Genomic DNA, 14,744 nt, shown 5'->3' on the forward strand with positions numbered 1-14,744 from the left:
TTTAGTCATTGATGTGTAATTAGTTCTTATGTACAATTATGAGGTTTTGTTTGTTTGGAGAGGCTGTTGGACACTTGGAGACGTTTTTGGACACCAGTATAAATTATATTTGTAATGCTATAACTTTTGATTGCTTTGTCGTATCAACACAAATTTTTACTCAGTTACAAGTGACATGATTGGGAACAAATCAAAAAGCAGTTTTTCAGAGCTACCTTATTTACACCTGTCAAATCAGAAAAGTTTTTTGTTATTTTTCAGCAGTTTCTTAGGCTGAGAGTCTCATAATTTATCATTATCTATATAATTAATACAATTGAAAACTTTTCTTTTAAATGATACCAAACACTTGACCCTCCTTGTTTGTTTTGTTGAGGTATAAGCCTTTAATATTGGGTATGCCACTAAATAAGGGAAATCTTTAAAAATACCCTCAGAGCTTAAAATGTAATAAGATGTGCAATTAAAATTGCACAAAACTTAAATGAACACTTATTTGACACAATATTTACTTAAAGTTTGCACAAAAAAAAAAAAAAAAGAAAGAAAACAAAAATGTGCCCTCTTCATTGTCAAGTCTGTTGATAGATTTTGGAAATCACACTAGACGGAATGTTAATGTTAAGCTTCTGTTACGTGGCCAATTGGACACAGTTACTGGTCACGTGCTGTATGTGTGCTTGCGTGAGCATGCGAGAGATAGAGAGCGCTATCATTCATGGCCGTGAGAAATGCAAAAATAATGCAAAAGTATAATGACAGATAAAAAATTATATGATGATTTTAATATAATTATTTTTTGGAATGTGCATTCCCTGCCATGCGGCGTTATTTTAACTGGTATAAACACGATACTTGAACATTTCTATCGTTTGACACATTTCTACTGGCATATCGTCCACCCTGTCAGAGCCCTGCATCTGCTTGGTGGTCTCGTTATAAAGCGTTAAAATGTCAACAAGGTGTGCAGTTTTAATAGGTTTTTGCAGTCTTGCAGTGTGTGGTTTGGATGTTGCAGAGATTCCATGAATTTTTAAGATCCAAGATGAAAAACTCTCAAGCAATTGGGCACGTGACAGCCAGCACACCTCTGTTAGAAGCAGAATATGTTTGATGTGCTTTTATCCTGATGCAGTTGTGCAAAGAGGCTCTTGTTGGTAGAGTCACATTTCACGAAGTTTTGCTACAGTTGGCAGGGTGTCAAGGTCTTTGGACAGTTGTTTTACATTTTATGTTGAGATTTTGCTTACTGTATGTCACGTTGAGTTTGTGGATCCCAGGTTATGAACCACTGTTCTAGTAAACTTTATTTTCAGGGCAGGGAGAAAAAATTATTTCTGTCTCTTCTCTCTGCCTCATTGTCTTTCTCACACTATGAATCTATTGTTGGAGGGAATAAAGACCAGTCCCTTAAATGTACACATTTAGGAAAACAGAAGCTGTCTAATTCAGAAGCTGTCCCCTCTGAATACTAATGATACAGTTACTACTAACTTCATGTAATATGTTTGGAGAGTTCCCAAAGCAGAACGGTGTCATGCTGAGAACTGCCCCAATATAGCAGCGGAGATTCCATGAACTTCAAGCAATTTCCCAGAAGGCTGTATAGAAGGTGCCACTTTCTGTCCTCAACAGTCTGGAAGTTACCTGAAAAAAAAAAAGATATGTTAATTTGTGGTAGTGTGTGTATAAATGATGTCAGCCATGTTCAGTCATAGAGTAAACATGAATTTTGTAACATTCAACAGTTATTAGTCTGTCTATAAATTTGAAAGGAACATTCTGATTTCAATACAAGTTAAGCTTAATCGATAGCATTTGTGGCATAATTTTGATGACCAAAAAAAAACAAAAAACAATTAAGCTGCAACGGTAACTGTTGCCAGGGTGCCATCAGTACTGTTGTTAACACTGATGTGCAATAGATTAACAATGAACTGCTGAATTTGGAGCTTCCAGGAGAGAATAGTGAGAGAGAAAATGTGACAGCATGTAGCGAATAGATGTTGTTCGGATTAAATGAATCCCTTTGTGTGTTTGACACATCTTTAATGTGTGTTATCATGTTTGAAGCTGGTGGCGCTACACAAATTGCAGGTTAATAATGTGTATCAAGACCACGAACCTACTCAGACACCCACACATCCAAGAATAAACGATAGGTTCATTTAGAAATCCAGCTTCTCATTACAGGTCGATATTTTCATTCCAGCACACAAACACAGTCACATACATTTAATCACAACTTGTTTGTTCGCCATCTCATTCATCCTCAGCAACAGAAAATTACAGCACTGATTACAGAACTATTAAAGTCATTGTGTGTGCATGTGCACACACACACACACAGAAAACCATACAGAATATTCCCATAAATCTTGATATGCACTAAGCTGCTGTTCACACGGTAATTAATAAATAAAAAATAAATCTATATTTCTGAAAACATATCTAAAAGATATCTAAACATCCTTACGAACATACACTTACATTTGAGAAGATACATTTACTTGAGAAGCAAAATTGCATAAGATAATGAGACTTATCTTCAGATCATTTATGTTTGAAATAGTTTATTTCTCTAATTCCACTGGCAAATTGCTTTTTTTTTTCTTTTCTTTTTTTAAGCAGAAATACACAAACTTTTGTTAGATTAATGCTAAATACAAGGGAATAAAAACAATTGCCAAGAAATATAATATGTAAAAAAAAAACAATTCCCAGGTAAATTGATTATGTTTTAAAGGTTTTTAAATGTTTTTATTGGAAAACAAAATATACTGATTAAGAATTTGTTTTTGCAGTACATTTATGAGATCCATCTCTGCTTCTACAGCACAACTTCTCAGTGCAACATTCACATACACGGCAAAAACAATCTTAGTTTTAAGAGTATTAGCACCTTTTTGTTCCAACACTACATTTCAAATGCTACCAGGACACTCCTGTTGCCAAGGGCAACCACCTGCTCTTGAGCTTTGGATCTGCCCACACTATCAGATCTGATCACTTCTGCACGGTCACACCTGTCGCACCTGTCCGGCTCAGGGACTCTAGATAGGGTGATGAAACGCTGGAGGCTGAGAATATTTTTATTCATGTTTATCTGAGAAAATAAATCCTGTTCACTGCCTCATAAACTCCACCTTCATCTGTCTAATGTTTTCTTCATGTCACTCCACCCCTCCCTCTCTCTCTCTCTCTCTCTCTCTTTCTCTTCTCCACACACAGCTCTGTTGTTAGCTGATGGTAAGTCTGAGTGAGTGTGTGTGTGAGTGTGTGGGGTTGAACACACGTGTGTCTCCAGGTTTGTGTGTGTTATAACACGTGCACTAGAGTTCATGCTTTGAGTCATAGGATTTTTTGGAATTTCATCTCAACTGTCAGGATTTGTGTGTGTGTTCTGTTGTCATTTTAAATCAACAACTCACACTTAGCTATTCAGTCAAATAATGTTGTGCGTGTTTGTATGTATGAGGCCCATTGACCCAAAATATTTACATGAATTAAGGAATTTTTCAAGTCAAATTTATTGTCATTTTAAGCACATTGCAGGGCAGTGGAGATTGATTTTGAGTGCAGATCGTAGTGACCATAAATGTGCAATAAATATTCAGAAATGTTCATGAATATTCAATGAATAGAACAAATAATTATTACAATTATAAATCACCCGTTAAAAGGGCCAGAAGTCCTTTCATTGTGCATTGTTCCTGAGTGAAGATACTGATTACAGAGTGCATGTGTGGGATTGTTTAAACTTGCAACTACACTTTGCACACACTTGCTGAAATTAATTAAAAGTCTTTACTAATGTGTTTGTGTTTAAATTGATACACTAATACAAAACAATCAGTCAAACACAGGTTTCTCACTGTTTACTTTTATCTCTCTGTCATGCAGATATTCCAGACAGGAAGTTGTCATCAGAGGAAGAGGAAGCAAGAAGAATAGCAGGGATGGGGAAGCCTGTATTAGGCGAGCATGCAAAAATAGAGATCATCATCGAGGAGTCGTATGAGTTTAAGGTAAACGCACAGGAGACCATGTGATCTTACTGCAGTCTGTTGCCTTTTGGCCTTTTATGCTTATATGTTTCTTTATAATTATTTTTATAATAACACTTTTGTCCTGTGTGATTTGCTGTAGAGTACAGTAGATAAGTTGATTAAGAAGACTAACTTGGCTCTGGTTGTGGGCACAAATTCCTGGAGAGAACAATTTATGGAGGCCATAACTGTCAGTGCAGGTGATTACCAACACTGAACTTCTCTAGACAATACAATAGTACAACCTGAACACAACCCTGTACAAACAACACTGTTCACTGTGGCATATTTGGAAAAATATGATGTAAAAATGTATATTGTTTTTATTGAAAGTATGTAGATTCTGTCTGAACCTGCATATTACTCTTTAATTAACCTGTACTGAAATATAAATGCTGCTCTCACAGTGAGTATCCTTCAATTACCATGACTATCAAACAGCCTGTGTTGCCAAGGCAACAATACTATGTGGGTGACAACAATACTAACATCATTTTTATAAATTTTTTCCCCACCCCTCGCTTTCTTTCTTTCTTTCTTTCTTTCTTACTCTCTTTCCTGTCTTTCTTTTTTCCTTCCTTCCTTCCTTACTCTCTTTTCTGTCTGTATTTCTTTCCTTCATTTCTTCCTTCTTTCCTTGCTTACATTCTTTTCCCTTCCTTCCTTCCTTACTTCCTTCCTTCCTTCCTTCCTTATATTCCTTTCCTTTCTTGCATTCCTTCCTTACTTCCTTTCTTTCCTTCCCTTCTTTCTTCTTTCTTTCTTTCCTTGCTTCTTGCCTCCTTTCTTCTTTTCATTCTTTCCTTCCTCCCTTCCTTCCTTAACTTCTTTCTTCCTCCTTTCCTTCCTTTCTTGCGTTCCTTCCTTCCTTTTGGCTTTCCTTGCTTACATTTCTTTCCTTTCCTTTCTTTCTTTACTTCCTTCCTTCTATTCCTTTCCTTTCTTGCATTCCTTCCTTCCTTTCTTTCCTTCCCTCCTTCCCTTCTTCCTTCCTTCTTTCCTTTCCTTTCCTTTCTTTTTCTTTCTTTTTCTTTTCCTTCTTTCCTACCTCCCTTCCTTCCTTCCTTAACTTCTTCCTTCCTTCCTTCTTTCCTTAACCTCCTTTCTTGCATTCCTTCCTTCCTTCTTTCCTTGCTTGCTTACATTCCTTTCTTTTTCTTTCCTTCCTTAAATTCTTCCTTCCTTCTTTCCTTGCATGCTTACATTCCTTTTCTTTCCTTTCCTTCCTTCCTTCCTTCTTTCCTTGCTTACTTACATTCCTTTTCTTCCTTTTCTTCCTTTCATTTCTTTACCTTTCCTTCCTTTCTTGCATTTCTTCCTTCCTTCCTTTCTTTACTTCCTTCCTTATATTCCTTTCCTTTCTTGCATTCCTTTTCTTCCTTTCTTTCCTTCCTTCTTTCCTTGCTTATATTCTTTTCCTTTCTTGCATTCATTCCTTCCTTTCTTTCCTTCCCTCCTTCCCTTCTTCCTTAACTTCTTCCTTTCTTGCGTTCCTTCCTTCCTTGTTTCCTTGCTTACTTTCATTCCTTTCTTTTTCTTTCCTTCCTTAAATTCTTCCTTCCTTCTTTCCTTGCTTACTTACATTCCTTTTCTTTCCTTCCTTTCTTGTGTTCCTTTCTTCCTTCTTTCATTCCTTCTTGCCTTCTTTTCTTTCTTTCTTTCTTCTTTTCCTTCTTTCCTTCCTCCCTTCCTTCCTTCCTTTTTTCCATTGCTTCCTTTCTTGCGTTCATTCCTTTCCTTCATTCCTTCTTTCCTTACTTCCTTCTTGTCTTCTTTTCTTTCTTGCATTCATTCCTTTCCTTCCTTCCTTCCTTCCTTATTTCCTTCCTTCTTTCCTTCCTTACATTCCTTTCCTTGTTTACTTACATTCCTGTCCTTCTTACGTTCTTTTCTTCCTTCCTTACATTCTTCCTTCCTTCTTTCCTTGCTTACTTAAATTGCCTTCTATTCCTTTCTCTTCATTTCTTTCCTTTTCTTTCCTTTCATTCCTTTCTTGTGTTCCTTCCTTCCTTCCTTTCCTTCCTTCCTTCCTTCCTTATTTCCTTCCTTCTTTCCTTCCTTACATTCCTTTCCTTGTTTACTTACATTCCTGTCCTTCTTACATTCTTTTCTTCCTTCCTTACATTCTTCCTTCCTTCTTTCCTTGCTTACTTAAATTGCCTTCTATTCCTTTCTCTTCATTTCTTTCCTTTTCTTTCCTTTCATTCCTTTCTTGTGTTCCTTCCTTCCTTCCTTTCCTTCCTTCCTTCCTTCCTTCTTCCCTTGCTTACTTACATTCCTTTCCTTGTTTACTTACATTCCCTTCTTTTCCTTCCCTTTCTTTTCTTTTCTTTCTTTCCTTTTCCTTTCCTTTCCTTTCCTTTCCTTTCTTGTGTTCCTTCCTTACTTTCTTTCCTTCACCCCTTCCCTTCTTTCTTCCTTCTTTCCTTCCTTCCCTCTTGCCTTCTTTTCTTTCTATTTATTTTCCTTCTTTCCTTCCTCCCTTCCTTCCTTCCTTCCTTCCTTAATTTCTTCCTTCCTTTTTCCTTTCCTTCATTTCTTGCGTTCATTCTTTACACCCTTTCCTTCCTTCATTCCTTCCTTCTTTTCTTCCTTACATTCCTTTCCTTGTTTACTTACATTCCTGTCCTTCCTTACATTCTTTTCTTCCTTCCTTACATTCTTCCTTCCTTCTTTCCTTGCTTACTTAAATTGCCTTCTATTCCTTTCTCTTCATTTCTTTCCTTTTCCTTTCCTTTCATTCCTTTCTTGTGTTCCTTCCTTCCTTACTTTCCTTCCTTCCTTCCTTCTTTCCTTGCTTACTTACATTCCCTTCTTTTCCTTCCCTTTCTTTTATTTTCTTTCCTTTTCCTTTCCTTTCTTGTGTTCCTTCCTTACTTTCTTTCCTTCACTCCTTCCCTTCTTTCTTCCTTCTTTCCTTCCTTCCTTAACTTCTTCCTTCCTTTTTTCCTTCCCTTCATTTCTTGCGTTCATTCCTTACTTCCTTTCCTTCCTTCCTTCTTGCCTTCTTTTCTTTCTTTTTCTTTCTTTCTTTCTTCTTTTCCTTCCTTCTTTGCTTCCTTCCTTCCTTCCTTTCTTTCTTTTTCTTTCTCCTTTTCCTTCTTTCCTTCCTTCCTTTTTTCCATTCCTTCCTTTCTTGCATTCATTCCTTTCCTTCATTCCTTCCTTCCTTCCTTATTTCCTTCCTTCTTTCTTTCCTTACATTCCTTTCCTTGTTTACTTACATTCCTTTCCTTCCTTTCCTTACTTCCTTACTTCCTTTCTTTCCTTTCCTCCTTTCCTTCTTTATTCTTTCCTTCTTTTCTTTCTTCATTCTTGCCTTTCTTTCTTTCTTTCTTTCTTTCTGCTTTACCTCAGGAGATGAGGATGAAGATGAGGGTGGAGAAGAACGTCTGCCATCTTGTGTTGATTATGTCATGCACTTCCTAACTGTGTTCTGGAAGGTTCTGTTCGCCTGTGTCCCGCCCACGGACTATTGGAATGGGTGGGCATGTTTTGTTGTTTCCATAGTAATAATCGGTCTATTGACGGCTGTGATTGGCGACCTGGCCAGTCACTTTGGTTGCACCATCGGCCTGAAGGACTCTGTCACTGCTGTGGTGTTTGTAGCCCTTGGAACATCTATCCCTGGTGAGTGTATGCTTTTATTTTCCTGCTAAATGTAAATTATAAAACACAACTAAGAATAAAATTGTGAATAGATAGAATAGAAAAATAGCTATCTCTAGGCAAATTAGGCAGATGTCAACCGTAATAGGTTGCTTGCCAAACAGTTATTTGTGCCAACTATAATGTTATTTGAACAGTGAATTGTTGAGACATTTAGAAACCAAACAATTTAGCAAATTGTTTGATCTATGCAGTTCAAAGTAATAATAATACATTTAAATATTTTATTTTAAGGACATTTTTGTTTGATTGGGTATAGTAAACAATTTTGGAAATGTGTTGGGTCACCCAATGTGGAATCTGGGCCTTGAAGCATAAATGATAATAGTATGCACATAAAATGACATCTCATTATCTTTGTACCTCTCCCCAGATACCTTTGCCAGTAAAGTCGCAGCGGTGCAGGACACTTATGCAGATGCGTCTATTGGTAATGTGACAGGTAGCAACGCTGTGAACGTTTTCTTGGGAATTGGAGTGGCATGGACGGTGGCCGCCATCTATTGGCACATGCAGGGTCGTGCGTTTGAGGTGCAAGCGGGGTCCCTGGCGTTTTCTGTCACTCTCTTCACCATCTTTGCCTTCCTGGCTGTGAGTGTCCTGCTGTATCGACGCAGGCCTCATATCGGTGGAGAGCTGGGTGGCCCGTTTAGTCACCGTATCTTCACCTCACTCTTTTTCTTCAGTCTCTGGTTTCTCTACATCCTTTTCTCCAGTCTGGAGGCTTACTGTCATATACAGGGCTTCTGAAGAGAAGAGACAGAGACTGGGTCGGGTGGGGTGAGGGGCTAGAGACGGGGAGAGAAAGATGGATGCAAGCAAACCTCTAGTCAAAAACGACTGCGTAAGAGCCAAGGACAAATCACACAGACTGTTTTGAAAAGTTTTAAACAGGCAAGGATTTGAGTCTCTTCAGTCTGAGAATGAACGGATGAAGAGTGTGAATTATTTGACCTATCTCTCTTAAAGGAGGGACAGTCTTAACCTGGAGTCTGAGCTTTCACAGTCTATATTTTTCTCAACACCTGCTGTGAACGACTTTTTTCTAATGAAGTATTTTGGGAAAAAAAGACATTAAAAAACAACAAAAAGAATAAAAAGGATTCAAAGGACTATTTTCAGATCTGCTTCCAGGATAATAAGTAATATTTCAACAGAAAAATGAAATATATAACTACATGAAATCAGTTATTGAGTGACATTTGAAAGACCCATAAAGTTTATTTATTTTCTCGTTATTTAGTTTGGGAAGATGATGAGCTTACAGCTTTTAGCGTGAGGCCAAAGTCCCGACTAGGGAGGGTGGCTCGAAAACACAGAATGTGGAGAAGAGAGATGAACATGAACTATGGCTGAACACTGCATTTTCTCCCTTATATTTATGGATAAAATCTGCTTCCATCTTTTTTTCTTTTTTGTGTGTATTTCCTGTCAAGTGTTGTTATTTAGAGCATCACTTGGGCTTCAGAGGGTTTCTGCAGAACAGAAAAAAAAAACAGTATATAGAGAGGGAAAATGAGGCCTTTTTGCATTTGAAAGCTCTACACTTTCATCAAAACAAATCACTAGTGTATTTTCTGATAACACCGTGGAGAGCACACTGCATCCGCTATTACAGTAGTTGTTGTTTTAAATCGGTTTGTATTTAAGTCTTTCAGTGTCATTGAAAAACACCCCAAAGAGTTCCACATAAGGCCCTTTCCCACTGCAGGAACTAAAGCCTATTTAAGGTACTTTTTGAGGAACTACTTAGTTTTTCGTCATTTTTGCATATGAGGAAATAAAGTTCCTCTTAGCCATTTAGAGGGACTTTTTTAGCTCCTACTCCGGGGTAGGCACTTTTTGGGAGAAGAGGAACTGTGGGAGATGCTGCAGCCTGTGATTGGTCAAAAACGTTCGAGTAAAAAAATTTGAGCAAATTTTCGAATTCCCATAGCAGAAATAACATAAAAACAAAGTATCCAAAGAATATTGCCTTTTTTACATTGTGTGTGTGTGCGAGGGGTGAGCTGTTGCAGGAAAGTGCCTGTTACTGTGTGTTTTACTTGCATCAAGATGTCTTTTTTTCAGTCCATGAGTGAGTAGTTCAGTACACTATTTTATGTTGAGTCATAAAAGCCTTTATTTTAAAGGATTGTGTTGATAAATAGGTTTATAGTGCACCAACATGTTTTCTGCTGAGTTCGTAGTTAAAATAAGCTCCTCATCTCTCATCTCACTGCGGCTTTAGGGACTCAGCTAAGGTTGCCAACCGCTCCGTATTGAATCCATATGGACCGTCACTTGTCCCGTATTTAAGTGTCTCACACCCAAACTGCTGAGATCATTTCACAAAATGAGAGAATTGGACCTTAAACCCAAACACCTGTTGCATGAGTTGTGTGACATATCGGCTGTCGCTTTATATGGACAACTTGACAGAAGCGGCGGGGGGAAGATCAAGTAAGATTAATGACAATCAGTGCATGTCGTGTTTTCCATCAAAAGTGGGAGAATTTAGTCTAAAATATAGCATTCAAAACATGATAATTGTTTTCCACCATTGTTATTCCAAAACACCAGTAAACACATATTCATATGTCAGTGCTCGTTCTGGAAGAGACTCAGCCAAAAGACTTTGAGAAAAACTGCAGCACTTTTAATACAAAAGTACAATACAGTGCATGTTTAATAACTTTTTACTATAACTTTAACTATGTACTATTTTTTAGCACATCATATACTGATGACCCCAATTATAAACAGAAAGCATGTTTCGTTGAGCTTTAGAAAAGGAAAAGGCTTGCATAATTAGTAGGAAGAAAATGCTTAACAGACAAATATTGTCTCCATTGATTGCAGCTTCATTCTTTTTGGCAAAAGGTAATGTTTATTAAAAGTGAAGATTGATAGACATTTGGTTCTCCCTGATCGTTGTTTAAAGCATTTTTAATTTTAAGTGCTGAGGGCCATTCACAACTGAATGCATTTGTTGCGTGTAAACATGCTCTATGGTCCTCTTTGACCGCTGCGATGCATCTTGCTGTTGGAAACCCTAGACGCAGCACCGCACAGCTCAGGAGCCCATTAAAACCTGCAGACGCAGTTTGTGTTAAACAGCCCTAACAAAAGCATTTCTCGGATCCTGCAGTCCTCCATTGTTGTTGTTTTTATTGTTGCTATTGTATCACGTGTGCAAACAACGTCAGAGGAAAAACGGTTGACACTACATTACGTGATCACAGGTGCGAATGCAAGAGGAAAAAGTCTATTGTGAAATGTAGTTCCTCTAAAAAGTTGTCCTTCCAGAAAGTCCCTTTTTGTGAAAACCAGAATTTTAGGTGGGAAAGGGGCTATAGAACCACCTCACCCCAGAGTGTCCTCCTATATAGAATTACATGACCAGGAGTTCGTTAAGTGTGCATCTAAACAGTGTCTGAACTGTCAGTGATGTAGGTGGTGGGTTTGTAATGATTACATGCCTTCAGTCCAGAAGCGAGCATGGAACATTACAAGCTGACAAACAGCTCTAGACTGTTCTGTAGTTTTGTTTTAACCTGCAAAAAAGAGTTTTTGAGTTTTAAAGGAATAGCAGAGAGATATTCTGCCCTACAAAGGCAAAATGTAGTAACTACACAGTTTAAATCCTGTATAATTTATGGGGGAAAACTGGCAGCTGTGGTTGCCAGAAATTCACCATTAAAAATATAGTAACCATGTTTAAGGCATTACAGGATGTCATTTTAGTGCCTGCATATTTTACATTTCACTATATGCATGTGTCATAAATAAGAAGAAACAAATTATTGGTTTATTGTAAAAATACATAGATTGTCTAAATTTTCCGCAGTTAACTGTAAGGTAAATCATACTTTTTAATTCTAAAAGACATATTTTTTACACTATTTTACCACAAAATTGTATGTATTACCTTGTTAAATGTAATGCAATTTTTCACCATACATGGTAAGATTAACCAATTATCAGTTAACCAATTTCAAAACCGAGAAAACCATAAAATAAAGAAATGTGTATTTTTTTTAGTTACTGCTATTTTTAACACACCAAACCTGTCTGTCACAGGACAGATAATAGTCTTAAGAGACCAGATTCCTGACAAAATGTTATAAAATGTGTTTGTTACTGAATTTTGCCTTTGCACAGCAGTATTGTAAAGGAGCAGTGTTTTTGGGGCAGATCGGCAACACGTCAGCTTACAGTGGATCAGTTTAAAGAATGATTATTAATTCATCTGACTGACTAAAGAGTTTTTTGTGCCTATTATTGCTGTAGTGAGATAAAAAGGAGGTTTTGGAAGAGGTTTCTGCATTATCTGAGGGGAAGTGATGTCAATAAAGAATTGTTTAGGAGGGCCAATAAAACGCAGAGGCCAGAACCAAAGAACAGAACCTTTAGGTGGCACCCGGAAGCTGCAGTGGTTCTCTGAGCCACTGGGGGGGCCACAGCCCTGTTCCACAATTATATGTTTTTACAACTCATGCAATCTGTATGTGCGAGTGTGTGTGTCTGTGTGTTGCATATTTATATCTTGCCTCATCACAAACAGAGGCCAAATCAGTTGTGTCCTGGCTATCAGTATCAGGATTACAGCACCTGCAGCTAAAATTGACTCTTTTTAAATATATATATATATATATATATGTTTACATACATGTAAATCTATGTGTGTAAGAGAGAATGAGAGAGTGAGATCCAAATCGCAGATGTACATGCCGACATTACTTTGGCCTTCTATGTGCTTCCAGTGACTTTGTTCATAATCTTTGTGCTTTATTTAAACTGTTTAAAAGAAAAACATTTTAGAACCATTTGCTGAAATCACAGAAAAACATGCACACACACACACTCTTTATGACTCATACAGGCACATGTTCATGAGGTTTAGTGTTTTAAACTTTTTTTGTACAGAAGGCACTGTCAGATCCAAACACAATGTGAGAACTTTCACCTCTCTATCTCTCTGTACAGAGGCAGGAGTGTGTATTAGCTACACAACACACTTTATTCATCACACACTCAGTTCTAAACCTAGTGAGCTGCCTGCATAGACAGCATTTTAAGGCAATAGGTGCACTCCTAATGCGAAAGTTGTTAAGGTAAATGGCCTTCTTATATAACTTGTTTTGGCCAAATTCTAAGACTACATATTAAATGGTGCATGGAGAATTTTATAATTCAATTAAATCTTTCGCAATCCCAAATGTATTGCAACAAGCAATCCAAGATGGCAGAAATGAGAGAAATGTTGATTATAAATATAATGAATCCAGTACAAAAAAATTGTTTCATTTAAAATGTAGTTTATTTAACGTGTGGTTCATTTAACATATAATAGATTTATCTTTACTCAATATTTGTGTGAACATTATTTTTATGCTTAGTGGAAGTCAATTGTGAGTCTCCAGTTGCCTTTGTCCTGAGGAGCACTACAGAGTTGTTGCCTATGTAGAGCGTTTGACTTGTGAGATTTCATTTTAGTTAGGATGCTTATTTAGAAGTAGAGTTTCCAAATGTCCTGTATTAGCCACGACATCCCGTATATTGGTCGAAATGACAACGTCCCGTATGGCATTAGTTCTCAACCTTTTTGACTCCAAGGCTCCCCATTGTCTGAGAAAATATTTGAAGGCCCCCAATGTAGGCTATTAGATATTAATATTATAAGATATATCTATTATAAGATATTTCCTCAGATACTTCTACTGTAAAGATGACAAAGCTTGTTTTTCAAAGTTTTTTAATGTAAGAAATTTCTAACGTAAATAGATTAAAACAATTACTCATGATACATTTTGTGATTCCAGAAATGTCTAGAACTATATGTTCTTCATAAAAAGCAAACAGTTAGGGAGTAATTTAACAAGTTGAATTATAATAATTATATAAAAATTATAATAATCTACCTTATTTTAAATAATTTTAATAGATCATGAGGCCCCCCTTGAAGTGTGCTGAGGCCCCCTAGTGGGTCCCGACCACTTGGTTGAGAACCACTGCCTTATGGGACACCTATTGTGCCATATTTTAGTGGAGAAAGCCTATTAAGGCAGATACCTAAGTAGGCAGTAGACAGCAAGGCAGCTTGCTAGGTTTTGGAATATAGCCACTCTCACACTCCATAAGCAGCCATGCAACCAGTTGTATGCAGGCAAAAGAATATATTTATGAAAAGATTACCAGTATATATTTAAACAGTATTCAGTGACTTTCAGTGAGCTGTCTATGGTGCGGTTGAATGTGCCTAGCGTGGCTAAACTATAGTAGATCTTCACCACATCTGAGTATGAATCACCCAGGCTGAAGTCTGTGGTTGGATCAAAACTACATTCAGCATACGGCACTTACATCTCAACACTGGGCTCAGTCTAAGAGCGTTTTGGAGCCAGTGATTCGACTTTGCATTGCTCTTACCGTCTCTGCTTAGGTTAATTTACATACACATACATATGCACAATTTAGTTAACTATGATGCCTGGGGAGAGTTGTTATGAAAAGACGTGGGTGGGCCTCCATGTTATGTGATGTTGACCATGGTGGACAGCTGTCTGCACACCCCCTCCACACTAGTTTTGAGCTTTTCTACTGCCAACTATCACTTCCAGATGTTTAGATGCAGGTGAACTTGTTTAAAAGAGATTTCAGATGATGTCACTTACTGTATAATCTTGAAGTCACACAAGTCTTACAAACGTACCAGGGGGCTGACTCTTACACACAAACACACAAACACACTCCTCTTCAGCCTGATGATGAAGCAGATGGTGATTATGTTCATCTATTGTTGTTTCACTCATTCTTTTTTGTTTGTTTGTTTTTTACTCTCACAAAAAAAAAGTCATGTTTTATTTTCAGGAAATTATGCATGGAATTTACCTTTATTTAATTAATTTATGTCAGCTAATTTATTTATTTTGATTATTTTGGTCAACAGAAAAATAAATAAAAAATATTTGAAAAATCCCTCTGATGTCAGTTGTGCTAAATGTTCGTGATGTTTACCTGTTCAAAAAGAAACACATATAAAGT

General features: G+C 37.2%; 1 protein-coding gene across 4 annotated transcripts in view; it reads left to right on the top strand.

The window, feature by feature from the left end:
• Nucleotides 1-14,672, top strand: part of LOC127411637 (sodium/calcium exchanger 3-like) — a 52,193-nt gene extending 37,521 nt beyond the window's left edge. For 3 of the 4 annotated variants that reach the window (XM_051647337.1, XM_051647338.1, XM_051647340.1), the window contains 5 exons: nucleotides 3,232-3,249; nucleotides 3,904-4,028; nucleotides 4,150-4,249; nucleotides 7,407-7,679; nucleotides 8,092-14,672. In XM_051647337.1, coding sequence (XP_051503297.1) covers nucleotides 3,232-3,249; nucleotides 3,904-4,028; nucleotides 4,150-4,249; nucleotides 7,407-7,679; nucleotides 8,092-8,468 — 893 coding nt within the window. In that variant the 3' untranslated portion in view covers nucleotides 8,469-14,672. The remainder of the gene's footprint in view (nucleotides 1-3,231; nucleotides 3,250-3,903; nucleotides 4,029-4,149; nucleotides 4,250-7,406; nucleotides 7,680-8,091) is intronic. The other variant, XM_051647339.1, reaches the window with a different exon arrangement.
• The last annotated feature ends 72 nt before the right edge of the window (nucleotides 14,673-14,744 follow it).

This window comes from Myxocyprinus asiaticus, chromosome 21, assembly GCF_019703515.2.
Source record: "Myxocyprinus asiaticus isolate MX2 ecotype Aquarium Trade chromosome 21, UBuf_Myxa_2, whole genome shotgun sequence".
Taxonomy (NCBI): domain Eukaryota; kingdom Metazoa; phylum Chordata; class Actinopteri; order Cypriniformes; family Catostomidae; genus Myxocyprinus; species Myxocyprinus asiaticus.